The sequence below is a fragment of the Podarcis filfolensis genome, assembly GCF_964270895.1.
Source record: "Podarcis filfolensis genome assembly, chromosome: 3".
NCBI lineage: Eukaryota > Metazoa > Chordata > Lepidosauria > Squamata > Lacertidae > Podarcis > Podarcis filfolensis.
The window spans coordinates 29,983,840-29,998,655 of NC_139606.1; the positions used below are offsets into that span (position 1 = coordinate 29,983,840).

At 42.8% G+C, this 14,816-nt stretch overlaps 1 protein-coding gene across 2 annotated transcripts in view; it reads right to left on the reverse strand.

Moving 5' to 3' along the window:
- The window catches only part of ADAM17 (ADAM metallopeptidase domain 17), a 28,247-nt gene extending 13,431 nt beyond the window's left edge, over window positions 1-14,816 (reverse strand). The window contains exons 1-7 of one of the 2 annotated variants that reach the window (XM_083607244.1): window positions 13,789-14,816; window positions 6,138-6,270; window positions 5,093-5,226; window positions 4,519-4,607; window positions 3,929-4,100; window positions 2,623-2,750; window positions 112-201 (exon numbers count right to left, since the gene is read on the reverse strand). In XM_083607244.1, coding sequence (XP_083463370.1) covers window positions 112-201; window positions 2,623-2,750; window positions 3,929-4,100; window positions 4,519-4,607; window positions 5,093-5,226; window positions 6,138-6,270; window positions 13,789-13,948 — 906 coding nt within the window. In that variant the 5' untranslated portion in view covers window positions 13,949-14,816. Of the gene's footprint in view, window positions 1-111; window positions 202-2,622; window positions 2,754-3,928; window positions 4,101-4,518; window positions 4,608-5,092; window positions 5,227-6,137; window positions 6,271-13,788 lie in introns of both variants that reach the window. The other variant, XM_083607243.1, reaches the window with a different exon arrangement.

Sequence of the window (14,816 nt, forward strand, 5' to 3'; positions counted from 1 at the left end):
TGCATTCAATGGTGTGCATACACACACACACACACACACACACACACACACACACACACAAATACACTGTGATCAAATCTGAACATTATCCGAAGAGTATTTTCTAAATACCTGATCTATCTGTATGCCATAATCTTTGAAGTCTGCATTATCCCACGATGTATTTCGATAGATGTCATCCACTCTGTCTATTAATTCAATCTAGGCACAGAAAAGGGAGAAGTTATTCAGGTCCAGTCTCTTGTCAGTAGATTCTGAAACATATTTTAACACTTGAAAAGAAAAGAAAAACCCAAGGGAAGCTTTCCACGAGCTTTGAAAGAGGTTTCCAAAGTTCTGTACAAGGGGTGGGGAATCTGTGGCACAGATTGATACAATTCCCATCATTCCTGGTCATTGGCTATGCTGGCGGGGGCTGACGGGAGTTGGAGTCCAACAATATCTGGAGCGAGCCAGGTTCTCCACCTCTGATTTAGTAGGCAAAGCTGCCAATGTTGTTGGTTTAGGGTGGGGTGGGGGGGAGGAAGAGGATAAAATTAAAGCAACATGTGCAACCACCATGACCGCTTCCTTTCAGAATACACGTTGTTATGATATTTTAAACTGCTGTTCAGCATTTGAAGACCTCTCAGGCTAAAACACACTATACAAGACAGTGGGAGGAAACAGCAAATCAGATTGGATCAACAGTATTCCCAAGTAACAAGATATACAAACTCTAAGTGTAAGAGAGCCCGTTTTATGCATTGTGACTTGCAGTTATTTCTATTGGTCATAGTTTAGAAGTTATTTATTGCAATTATTAATAGTGATTTTTGATTTAATTATTATTTGCTGATGTTTTGAGAGTTTAATTTTATTATGCACTATAATAATATAATAGATTGTTGATTATTACTTTTATTCCATATACAGTGGTGCCTCAGGTTATTAACTTAATTCGTTCTGGAGGTCTGTTCTTAACATGAAACTGTTCTTAACCTGAGGTACCACTTTAGCTAATGGGGCCTCCCGCTGCCGCTGCACGATTTCTGTTCTCATCCTGAAGCAAAGTTCTTAACCCGAGGTACTATTTCTGGGTTAGCGGAGTCTGTAACCTGAAGCGCATCTGTAACCCGAGGTACCACTAAGTTGTTCCATTTTAAAGTTATGCTTCATTATGACTTTTTGTATTGGATCAGATTATTATACGGTGTGTGTTCCTTGTTGCATATTTTGTTGCTGCAAACCGCCTTATGTAATATAGAAAGGCGGTGTACAAATTATTATTTTTTAAAATATAATTTTTATTAACAGGCCAATCAAATCACATTAATTCCAAATCACATTAATTCCACATTATACAGCCAGATTTTTAAATTTTTGTTGGGGGTACCCATACATCAAGCTCTGAAAGGGGACCAAACATCACTCATGTTGCTGCTTTAATTAAACAGTTCTATCCAGTTCTGTCCAGATAGTCTCTTTGTTACTTTCCACATCTTCTTCTTGTTGTTATCATATATTCCTTTCTTTGCGATCTCTGATAATCTTCACAAGCGGGTTGAAAACAAACATCCTCTGTGTGGGTTTTACACTCTCCAAAAATCATATCACATAAAGAACAGACGCCATTTCCACACCTCCGTAAAGAACATTCCCTCCGTCTGTCCGTTAATTTCCCCAGGCTTGCCAAACATATCTCCGGGGGGCTCTGCCAGTTCAAGATCACATACCGATAACCATACATTCACATTCTGATGACCCTGGTCCTCCTCCCCCTCATCTTTCTGTAGGCAAGCCTGTCTTAGCGAAACACCATTTGTAACTGCGTCATAAAACTTTCCATTCCCCGGTGTTTCTACCAATCCTCTCTTTGATCATTTCCACACAGTTCTTGATCTCCTGCTTGTGATTAATAATTTGCGACGATTCTTCTTTCTGGAGGGGAGGGTTATTGGTACTCACATAAGATATATAAAAAAAGCTTTTTCCTCCCCTCCTTTCCGTTTCATTCCAACGTACCAGTCTTTTAATGATGATTCTTCATTTGATTTATTTTCACACCCGTCGCTCCGCTCACAGAGATCCCATTAATCAGCAGTCTTTACTCCCGATCTTCACTTGATGTATGTGCATTAGGTTCTCCAATTATATATTTCCAATTAAATATTTCAAGCTGATGCGAACCAGTGCGCTAATTGGAGACAGCGTCAGGAAGAGCCGACTTCACTCGAGGGCTTCGTGCCAAGTGTCCACACCCCCTTCTTTTGAATCCGGGGGTGAATTATGGACACCGCTGGCAAGGCAGTTCCCCCATCTCCTTGGGGGGGCAAGGAAGGCTGCATACTTCCCATAGCAGCCTCTTAATTACCTCATGTGGGTCGGAGAGATGTTATTGTCGGCCATCTTCCAATGCGCCCCCTGGTGGTCCCCCCCAGGCGGTGTACAAATTAAAAGTGAAATGAAATTATTGCACTCTACCCCAAATCAGGGTTTACACAAACACATCCAAATCCATAAAATAATACTTAAACATACTCTTCTTATATCTAACAGTGACATTCTATTAGTTTTCTAACTACAACAGAGGTTTTTTTTACATATTTCATCAAGGAATCAAGAGCAGACAATAACACTTACCAAATAGTTAATTGTAGTACTTTCCTCCCCACGGCCCATGTTCTTAAAGAAGCGATAATCTGCCACCACCAATATCCTGCAGGTGTTCTTCAAGGGGTCTGGGGTGGCTCTTTTTCTTCGAGGGACATCTGCTATTGTGACAATTAAAGAGATACCAAGTTGCTGTCACCATTTAAGACACTGTTTATGTTGAATTGAGTACAGTGGTGCCTCGGGTTAAGTACTTACCGTAATTCGTTCTGGAGGTCCGTACTTAACCTGAAACTGTTCTTAACCTGAAGCACCACTTTAGCTAATGGGGCCTCCTCCTGCTGCCGCACCACCACCAAGTGATTTCTGTTCTCATCCTGAAGCAAAGTTCTTAACCTGAAGCACTATTTCTGGGTTAGCAGAGCCTGTAACCTGAAGCGTATGTAACCCGAGGTACCACTGTATTACATTAACAGATTATATTTAAAACCTGTGCCGTATACAAAATAATTATTTCGCTTCAGTGTTGTAGAAAACAAGGAAACATGTAAATCAAATATAGGGCAACATCGCAAAGCACTTCTGTGGAACCTAGGGCCCCGTTAGGATTTTCAGGAGACATACTGTGTCTTTGAGATTATTTACATTTTTTTAACATGTTGAAAATACCCAAATGTAAGAGGATAAATTTCAATTATACATACCTCTGAATGTTTATTTTTATTTTTTAGTGAAACTAAATGATTGTATTAAAACAACTTCCTTGAAAATCTCAATGTACCATCTCCTTAACTTATGCCTCCAGGAAATGATTTTATTTGCTGAATCCGGTACGTTGTTCAACATTATTTTTATTTACAAACTAAAGGACTGTGATGTATTTTTAAAAAGCAATCACATAACACCATAGCCTGGAAAAGAGCTCTCAGTTCTTAACACACACCAGCATATTTTTAAAGAAGTACTAATTTTTAAATCTCCCTCTTATTGTATCATAAAGAAGGCAAAAGGCAGCAAGTCCATTTATTATTATTCTCATTATTTATTCATTTTTTTATACGGAAATAATTGCTTTGCTTAAGTGTAAGGAAAAAGCTCTCTCCACATCAAAGAGTCAGAATATTCTGGTTTCTCTTCAGATCGTATAAATCTTCGGCCCTAATCGTTTTTATGCCTGTCTTAAATAAAAATTACATATAAGTCTCTTTCAGTGTGCTAGGAAGTATGCATTCTGTCTCTTCGGTGTCCATAAGACTCACTTCACTACATACATTAATGTACAGTAAAATATTGTAGTTCGATTGTGAAAGATTATTGCAAGCAGTTTAACACTCACCTTTATTTAATTTACTCTCCTTCAGTCCTCCACCCAAAAGCTCCTCCTCCTCTTCCATTTTAACATAGCCACATACTTTTGGGGACTGCAATCGTGAGAAATCCTTGATGTCTTCTGATCTGTAGACCAAAAGTCTTTCATCTTGTGTATTATTGAGAAACCTCCACAAGGGCTACAGGTAGAGAAACAGATGTCTAAGTATGTCTTTCACAGTGTGATCCTATACATGTCTTCTTAGAAGGAAGCTCCCCTGAGTTCAATGGGACTTATCCCCAGATATATATGTGTATATAGGACTGCAGACTAAATAGATTAGTTGACCAAAAGGCCTCAGTTCACCAGCCTTAAGGAACAGCACGGTCAGTACATAAACCAAATGTAAGTTTTGCCTGCATATGTAGTATTTCACATGAGCATCCCAGTCAATATGGCTGTTTCTATCAGTCCACAGAGCCACAGACAGTTGGCAGAAACATTTGACACAGGGTTAAAACGAACAGCAATTCCATCCCTAGAAATATTAAACAACGTGAAGCAACCTGACTGAAAGTTCATATTGTCTGCATCTAGATTCCAATAAAGAGGTGTACCTCAACATTATATTCTTCTTCATCAGTGTTGATCCTCACTGTGAAGTCGTCTTCACCTATGTGTGCTGTAACTTTGGAGTTGCTCTGACCTGAGGTAAAGAGAGAGGAGGAAAGAAAAGACCATCAGCTGTAACATTTAACAACCACTTCCTCCTAGTCACAAGCATATCACTTCACATCTAGCCACACTCATTCCATGAATCAAATGACTTCCAACATCTTTTTGTCCTTAAGAAAAACAGTGCATGCACAAATATATTCTAGAGAAGATAGCATTTCAGATCAATTTTTCAAGAATTTATGGTTATTATTTAAACTTCTGAGGTTCTGATTCACACAGATCATCTGCCAACTAGCCCCCAAAGGATTATTTTAAATAGGTATAAACTCATTTACTTCTATGTGACACCATTTGTAAATGGTCTGATTAAACCAGTAACAATGTCTGAAGTTCTCATGATAATATAGAATGCCAGTTCGAGATGACTTCTTTACGACAAAACACTTCTTTATGACAATACAAAAATCCAGTAATACTTTCCCCCTCCCACCGAAAACAACTTATTATACTCACCTACAACATGTCCTGTGAAAAATTCCTGCCACTGTACTTGATATTCGGTTTCCTTGCCTTGGCCATTCACTATAAGTGCTTGAAAGTTTTTGGGGAAATGGTCCGCAGTTGAAGTTAAGTATAATTTAAAATGCCTGTAAAAGAATTTGCTTCCATTTAATTTTGAGATTTATATCAGCTATATATTTTTAATGTATCCGAACACATTGAGGTATTACATCAAATACATTTAATGGATCCAAATACACTAGGATATTACATTTGGTATCAAGTTGAGCTTGAGAGGTGCTTTGAGTCCCTGAGGCTCAGCACAGCTGTGAGGCCGAACCCTTGTCCCCTTTCCTAGCTCAGAGACATCTTGAGTCTTTGGACTCAGCCATACAGCTGCAATTAATATGTTTTAAGTGTGTTTTAAGTACAATATACAATGTGACAGTAGATAGTGATGGTGAGCCTTATGGAAAATTCAATGTAGTTTTAAAAACACTTTTTTTTAAAAAAAAGTTTTTTTTAATGTGTGTGTCGATTCTACCTACTGTGTTTGTTCAAGGGGGGTGCTTAATGCTCTAAAATTCATACATAATACAAATTGAACAATTTTGCTTAAATACATTGTATGTGCTGAAGTGGAGAGTAGATTTATAAAAGAGAGCAGTAGCTGCTGATTGCAATGATTCCACACTCTTAGTTCTTTCTTCCTCTTTGAAGATTTGGTGTTCAGAAACCCAAATTACCACAGTTGTTCCTGTGTATAGCTATTCTACTTTCTCAAAAAAGTCAAATGCATAAGAATTGGTAAACATTCAATAATAAGGGAACGGACACCTTTCTTGGGGCAACTGTACACTACAGAATTCTAATGATAATCTGAATAAATTTGTTGATCTATAGGCTTCCCAACAATGCAAACAAAAGCCAATTACTGAAATTAAAGCAGAACTGAGAAAAAAGCATGCGTAAAAAGAGAAAAAAACACAGAAATCAACAATTTAAAGGGAATCAGTAAGATAATATTAAGTCAAACTTCTCACTAAAGATGCCTCACCTATGCAATGCTGAAAAACTTATGAGTTTCTCTATATGGGATTCTGGTTGCAGGTCTCTTTTTCTTACTGAGTGCTGTTGGATGTTTGACACCGAAAGAATATCATAGTCTGAGAGAACAGATTCCAGATTCTCTGTGGGGAAGAAATAGAAGGCTTAACAAGAGAACAGCTAGAAAAATGTCCTTGTTAGATGTAATAAAAAGACAAGAATTCCCACCACATCAATCAGCCATGGCATGCCTCAAGCTCACACACTCCACTGTCTCTGCTTTGCACACATGAAGTAGGAGCTCAGAACTTTAGCTTCCAATTTTAAATGAACCACAGCTCTCCATTATGTTTGAATTTGAGGAGCTAAACTTGAGGGATTTTCACTCTATTTCATGAGAAGCAACAATGATCAAATTGTGGCTTCTGATCCTGGTTCACTACCTAGAGCTTAAGCAAAGCACAGCTTCTCAAGTTAAGATGCAATGGGGAACTGTGGTTTGTTGAAAAACAAAGTAGAAGTTTACAAGCACCTCCTTGCAGCCATAAGAGAGGAGAGGGGAAGAGGAAGTGGAAATATGTAACCTGAGCCTGAGATTTGCTATGGCTTGTTCATATAGCAGGAAACTGGTTTCCATTTATGTCCAAACAGAGTCATAAAATTTGTTATTTTTTGAATTCCCCTTTCCCACTACTTAAATAGTGAACCATTTCATCATTCCAGTCATCAAGTTCCCCTGGATAAAGCATTAGTCTGAATCAGTGACTCAGAAATATAACCAGAGGTTTCTAATAAGATTCAAATTAATTCTTTAGGCAAGAAAAGTCCTGGTGAGTGTAGATTACTATACTGTAGCATAGAAACAAAACAAAATACATCCACTGAAAAAATGCAGGCAGATAGATAGATAGATGGTTCCACAAAGAGCTGAGAAACCACATTCTAATGCATAGCTTTTATCAATAAAGATGTACTAATTCATCTCTCTCTAGTCTACGCCATCTAACCCACTTTCTTCTCCATTTTTCACAAAGCAAGAATATAACCTACCATACTAACAAATTGATGATAAACAAGAACAATAAAACCTAGGGCTTCACACTTTGCTGGTGTTCATTGTGGATAGATATTTTCATCGTGAGGGTTAAAAACATGCAAGAAACTTAGAATCAGCCTATTGGCAGAAATGTTCAACTTCTGTTAAACCCCAAAGGTATTTATGCAAATTACATGTTCAAAGATTCCACTTTGGCCATCCACATCATTAATCATCCTTTGCCAAATGTGTTACTAAGCCTGCCACTGCTTAACTGGCCATCAATCTCTGTATTTAAGCGGCAAATATTAACATCAGAGTTATCCCATTTACACATTGTTCCAATTAGTGTACATAAGTAGTACAGAAGGCAAGTATAGAGCCATCATCAGCCCTCACAACCACACGTCTTTGTATGCTAAGGTAGATCGTATCTAGTTAGGATCTAGAAGTCTCCAGAAAGGCTGATCTGTGTCAAGAATCTAAGTCCAGGCGATCACCCCAAGTCAAAGTAGTGCACACTTTCAAAATCCAGCTTCCACATGTCTATAGTATCCCAAGACCAATAATATGCCCAAGACTGAAAACCTGATCAAGAAACTACTTGTCATTAATCATAAACTACACTGAGACACGTTAATGACTTATTTACATCTGTTCCGAAGAGCAGCAGTATTTAGATCAGTTCAACTGAAAAATCTAACCATTTCTAACCTTTCCATAACAGTTGGCATTTACAAAAGTAATTGCAAATGGCTTTTATAAATGTTTGCTTGTTTAAACCACTAATACGTAAGGCAAACAAACACATTACGTAAATAAATTAAAAATGTGACATTTAAAATCAATTTGTTTCCATTTATTTTCTGTCCATTTCAGGTATAACAACTGCAGATTTATTACTGCAAGCATAACATTTTAATATTATTTTCAAGGGAAGCAGTTATTCTTAGAATTCAACAACTGGACAAAAGGAGAGGGATATATATTTAGCAGCAGCATATTGAATGCTTTTATTGACACACACATTAACCTCTGTGTTAGCAATTCTTCATATCATTTAATATTTTTAAATGTTTAGATTATACAAAATAATGTCCAAAACTTCACTCCCAGGGAGAAGGTAAAGCCTATGGCCAACATGCTAACACTGAGAGCATTCAAATCTGCCACTTACAACCTCCAGTCAAAAGTGGTCCCGTCAAGCAGCAGCACCTGAGTTTTGCAGATTGCATAGCTCAGCTCTAAATAGTCTGAACACTCATTATTTTATTTATTTAAGTTTTATTACCCACCCTCCAACTTAAGGTCTCAGAGTTGGTTACAACAACACACAAATCTAAAAACAGGGGAAGCCTTAAAACAAGCAACACCATTCCAAATGGAGCAGAGCAGCATAAATCAAGCAAGAGAGGTAGGTTCAACTAAACAAAATACTTTAACTGTCAAAGGCCAGGGTAAAAATAATTTATAGAATGCCCTTGCATTCAAGCAATAGTGCCTGTTTTTCTTGTGTGGAATATTTTCCCCAGGTCTTTTTATTCCAAGTAAGCCCAGAAACAGGTGCTTTAGAAGTCAATGATTTTATTCTCAAGAGAGATGTGTGGAAACCACATGCCCAAGAAGCATGATGCACACATAACGCAAGTTGTTATACTGGAAGTTATGGCAAAACCAGGAAATGAAACCAGACACTCCACACCCCATTCCAGAGAATTTTTTTAAGTAATCAGCTACCAGCATTTGCTCCTACAACTGCCTATCCATTCCTTCCCACAAAATAAGAAGACACTCAAGGGCACTAAAAAAATATTGTTTGATGAATATATGTGGCTGCTTTATGCCAAATCAGATATTTCTTCCACTTAACCCACCATTGTTTGTCAGCAGCTCTCCCAAGTCTTGGTCAGTCTTTCCCTGCCTTGTGAGACAATGTTCTTCTAAACTAGACTAGGCTTCCTCAAACTTGGCCCTCCAGATGTTTTTGGCCTACAACTCCCATGATCCCTAGCTAGCAGGAGCAGTAGTCAGGGATGATGGGAATGGTAGTTTCAAAATATCTGGCGGGCCGAGTTTGAGGAAGCCTGTTCTAAACAGATCCACCGGTATCAAACTGAGAACTTCTGCATGCAAAGTTAGATGCTCTTCCACAGAGCTAGTGGCACTTCAACATTGCTTCAGTGTATTGCTGCATGCGAAATTGGGAACTACAAGTGTAAAGACAGTACTGACAATAAAGAGAAAAATTGACTGCAACTTCCTTTCCCTGCCCTGAAAATGGAATGAGCATTTTTTTTGTAGGCTGTAATCCAGTGTCACCCCACTCCCCACATGCAGATACAAAATTGAAGCTCTTTAGGTGATGAGGGACAGCTGTTTATCACATGGCCACCACTTGCCTCTTAACACAGGAAAAGAGTGGTGCATGTGCAACTCTACTCCCAATCTTCAGGGGAAGAGAAGAGTGTCGTTGTTATACAGCCAAAATGACACCACACACACACAAGGTAACAGTAGAGTAGAGTGAACTCCTAAGGTATACAGATAACATATTTAAGAAAAGGGGAGGAGTAAAAGAAAAACAACCCAAAAAGCTGTTCTACTTGTGTTGGAGCGAAAGAGCAGGGAGCAAATGCAGTATGAGCCACATTTTGACTGTTGTAGCCAAATGAGCATCCTGGCTCTTGGTTATGAGTGCAGGGAGGAGGAGGAAGCAGCAACAAGAGGCAGGAGTGGTGAAGAAGGGAAAGCTGAAATGGAAAGGACAGTGAGAGGTGGGGGAGAAGCAAGGAAGAACAACTTGGAATATGCACAGGCTTCTTTCTGTAACATTGTTCAGATTTATTCAACTTTGCATCACTTTCAAACAGCATGCAGCTTTGATATAGTAGCATCTCCAAACTTCTTTGTGAATGCAACAAATGTAAAAATCCTGTGCTATATTTAATATAATAGTTATAGTTATAATATAACAGGAACACGGAAGAAAGGAAAGCAGAGGAAAGGAAGTGGCAACAGAAAAAAGAGGGGAATGACAAGAAAGGAAACAGGAGCCAAGCGGGGAGCGGAGATGGAAGCTAGAAACAGAAGTGAGCATTTGCATGCCACATACATACCTGGCGCAGAGTATCTTTAGCACCTTGCCTGCTTGGCAACCATACAGTAACCTTCACCTAGTTTTCCTTCCAGAGCTCCCTGAATCCCCTGCCTAGCTGGGGATCCCCTTGGCTTGGCAGCCTCTGGTCTCCCTGACAATCACCAGGGGCTCAAAAATAGCTATTAGGGGGTACCGTATTTTTCGTCCCATAGGACGCTCCGTCCCATAGGACGCACCTACTTTTTTGGGGGGGAATAAAGGAATTTTTTCCCCTTTATTCCCCCCCCAAAACCAGGTCAGGGAACAGTGGGATGGCGGCGCTGCGCCTCCCTGGTGTCCCCCAAGCTTGTGGGGCTGGCCGATGTCTGCCCGGCGCGAGGGGCGCTCTGCTTCAGGACGCCCCACGTGCCGGGCGGCAGGCTGCGGACACCTGCGCGAAGCACGGGCGTCCTCCGGAGGGCGCCCTGTGCTCTGCACTGCAGGCTGCCGCCCGCAAGCCTTTTGCTCCCGGGGGGGAGATCCTCCGGGTACGCAACGCTTGCCGACACCTGCGCGAAGCACGGGGCGTCCTCCGGAGGGCGCCCCGTGCTCCGCGCTGCAGGCTGCTGCCCGCAAGCCGTGCACTCCTGGGGGAACTCCCCCCGGGCGTGCAAGGCTTGCGGATAGCTTCCTGGAGCCTGGAGAGCGAGAGGTGTCGGTGCGCACCGACGCCTCTCACTCTCCAGGCTTCAGCGAAAGCCTGCATTCACCCCATAGGACGCACACACATTTCCCCTTCATTTTTGGAGGGGGAAAAGTGCGTCCTATAGGGCGAAAAATACGGTATATTCCTACTTCTCTTCTCCATCTTTCAAAGCAGCTTGGTTTGCTTATTTCCTCAGCCTCACTGATCTATTTTGTTTTGTGTTCACCTCCCCCCCTGCTGCCCACTCTCCCCACCCCTCAGCTACCACATCATCACCCTAGAGCTAAGAAGTTGCCACACACTGGAGCCAGTTGCCAGTCAAAGGAAATTCTCCTTCCCCTGCTCCTAACAGTTCCTTCTCCTCCTTAGGAAAGATAACATCCTGGAGAAGGAGAATGCTGGAAGTTCAAATAAGAGCACTCCTGTTAGAGGCAAAGATACATAGCAACCTTTCATGAACAGTACCAGTTGTAGCCTCTATTACTCATCCATTCATTCAATTGGGAAGGGGATTATTACAACATCCCTGAATTTCTCATAGGTTATAAATAATCAACTCACCACGGGCCCTAATTTCTACACACAATTCACTCACTATCTGCCATGTGGGATACAAATGCAAGTGATGATTCTGAATTGTACATTATTTATTTGAAACATCAATTGTCATTTATCAACAAGAAATCCCACAGTGTACGAAAGTGTGATTATTTATTCACTGAAAATTCTAGAATGATTTACACAGTTTTCCATAAAAGCAAGACATGCTATTTTTACATGCAGGGCTGGACCTTGCCTGAAACCTAGTGGGAAATGATCCCAAAGGTTGGACGCCACTGCAGAGAAAGCCCTTCCTCTGGTTGTCATCTGATAAGTTATGCAGGCTGCAGGACAACCAGGAAGGCCTGCTCTAGTGATCTCATAGAACGGGCAGGCCTATACAGGAAAAGGCATGCTCTTAGGTAACCCAGTCCCAGGTTGTTCAGGGCTTTATATGCCAGTAACGTAAGTTTCAACTGACCCTGGAGCAAATTGGAAGCCAGTGTAATGCTTTAAGCCAGGCATGTCCAACAGGTAGATCATGGGGTATTCCTGGTAGATCCTGGTAGATCTTTGGCCCCTCAGTGATCTCCTTCACAACAACCCCCCCCAAAAAAAAGCTCCACAACTCTGGCTTTCCCAAAAAAGCTCCACAACTTTGGCTTCATAAAAAAAAGCTCAGCAACTGTGTTCCATCCAACAACAATGGGTAGATCACTGCCAGGTTTTTTATACTATGAGTAGATCGCAGTCTATTGGGAGTTGGACATCTCTGCTTTAAGCAATAGGGGTAAAATCCTCACAGCTGGCTGATCTAGTCAGCAACTTAACCACTACATGCTGTGCCAGTTACAACTACCAGATCAACCTTAATAAAAGCCCCAATTAGAGCACTTTATTAAAGTTACCCATAGTGAGGTTATCCTGGATGAAGAACTGTCATAGCTGGATTACCAGCCAAAGCCAGTAGAAAGCACATAACACCACTGTGGCCACTTGGACCTCCAGTGACACATGTGGCTGAATCTTCAGGGGGCGTGTAACCCCATCCAGAACAGGCAATCTGCTCAGTTCCCATACACAGCCACCCCTCCAACAAGGGCTCAGTCTTGTAAGGATTCAGTTTCAAGCTTAAGGGCCTTTATTCTGCCCATCACCCAGTCCAGGACCTGGTCCAGGACCTGTAGAACCAAATCCAATACAGATATAATAATGAGAGTTTACCAGTACTATATGCAGCCACAGCTCTTGACTTAGTAATAGTAATCAAATACAACAACACTTTCTGAGCATCCTCCAACTTGATTCCACAGAAAAGCCCTATGAGCAGCCCCTTCCTCTGTACAAGAACCTTTTCCTCCCACAAAGCACTGAGGCAAACCAGGAACTTCCTCACAGGCTTAATACTACAGTTATTTAACATTCATGCAACATCAGCACTGTGTATCTTTCCTTCCATGCTCCCAGAACAGGGAAGAAGAACATGTGCCCTAGAGAGGCATGGTTGGACTACCACTCCCACTGCCCCTAGCCATTGGTCACGCTGGCTCTGGGGGGTTGATGGACGCTGGCAGTCCAACTGGCATCCAGACAGCAACTTGTTTCCTCAGCCCTGCTCTCTTAGAGCAGGATTTCCCAAACTTGGGTCCCCAGCTGTTTCCGAACTGCAATTCCCATCATCCCCTGACTGCTGGGTCCTGCTAGCTAGGGATGATGGCAGTCCCCAAAACAGCTGGAGATCCACGTTTAGGAAACCCTGCTCTAGCGCAATCAGGTTTAAGATTGGCTGGGGTTTTTCCCCTCCCCACCAAACCGAAATAACTGAGCAGCTTCTCAGTTTGCAGAGTTTCCAAAACCCAGTCACTACACCCACTATGAATTCAGCAGTGGGGGGAGTGGGGTGAAAAAAAGACTCAGGCTGCAAACCTTAGGCACGCCAAAACTAGGAGCAAGTCCGCACTGAACGAAGTGGGGCTTACTTCCGAGTAGCCATGTTCAGAAGTATGCGACCTTTCCACCCCAAAGACACCTCGGATGCTGGGCTTTCCTTCTCCAGCGCGCTGCTTTGGGAGCAGCCACGGAGGGCAGCCTGAGACTCTCCCAGCACAAACCCCGCCAAACACAGCATATCCCATATCCTTCATTTTAAATTTTCTATTAACTGAAGAGAGATAAGGGGGAGGGGGAGGGGAGCAGGTCTGGCTGGCGATGCCCCCCCAAGTTTCCCGCCCGCACCCCAAAAGTGCCTGGGGGAAAGAAGGGTCTATGGAAGTCCGCCTCTCTTTCTCTCTCAAATAACTCACCGTATCGCGGCGGCCGGTGCCTGCCCCGGTGCTGTGGGGCGGGCCGAGGGGAAGGGGCGGCCGGGTGCCTCAGCGCCCCCAACTCGGGAGCCCCGAAGACCAACAGGAGAAGGAGCAGGGCGGGGAGCGGGAAGGAGGTCGGCGGCGCCCGGCGCCTCATGGCTCTCCTCCTCCTCCTCTAGCAGAAGGGAACCGCGACGGACAAGCCCTTCCGTTCCCTCTTTCTCTCACATAAGTTTCCGTCCTCTCGCCCTCTTTCTTCTCTCTCAGCGATGCCCAGCTGAGGCCGCCGCCGCCCCGAGTCCGGAAGAACCGCCCGGCCGCCTGGGCCTCCCGCGGAGCATTATGGGCGCGCGAACGCCGGCCGCCATCTTTGTTCCGCTCCGGGAGGCGCTTCGGAGGCCGAGACGCGGCCTTGTCACGCCCTGAAGCGCCGGCGGCGTTTGCGCTCTTCCTTTCCGCGCCGGCCTTGGGGTGCGGGAGAAAAGCCTCTTTAAAAGCGGCAGGGGGAAATCGGCCAGATACATGCCTCCCAAGCAGAGGAAAGGACTGTTTAGGGAAGTTTTTAATATTTAACGCTGTACTGTTTTGTTTTTGACATTTGATTGGGAGCCGCCCAGAGTGGCTGGGGAAACTCAGCCAGATGGGCGGGGGTATAAATTATTATATCATTATTATTCACGGTTGCTTGGGTTTTTATTTTCGTGCAGACACAGAAACTAAGGTCGGAGAATAGGTGGCAAAGCTACAAGGACAGGGACCGGGGTGTGTGTTGCATCTGTCTAGCTCAGCCTTACCAGGAGAAGCGGATCGCGACCCCCTGCACATTTACTCCCGAGAAAGCCCGCTCCCCCCTCCCCCGTGCCTGCTCTCTAGTAACTGTGTGTGTTTAGGAGTGCAGCTTTAAAGGGGATCTAAAGCGCATTTCCGAGGTGCTAACTCTTGACTGCACGGTTAGCAAATCCAGTGGTTTTTGTTTTCGTCAGCTGTGCTCATTGCGCCCCGCCTCCTGTGAGTCTATTGCTTTT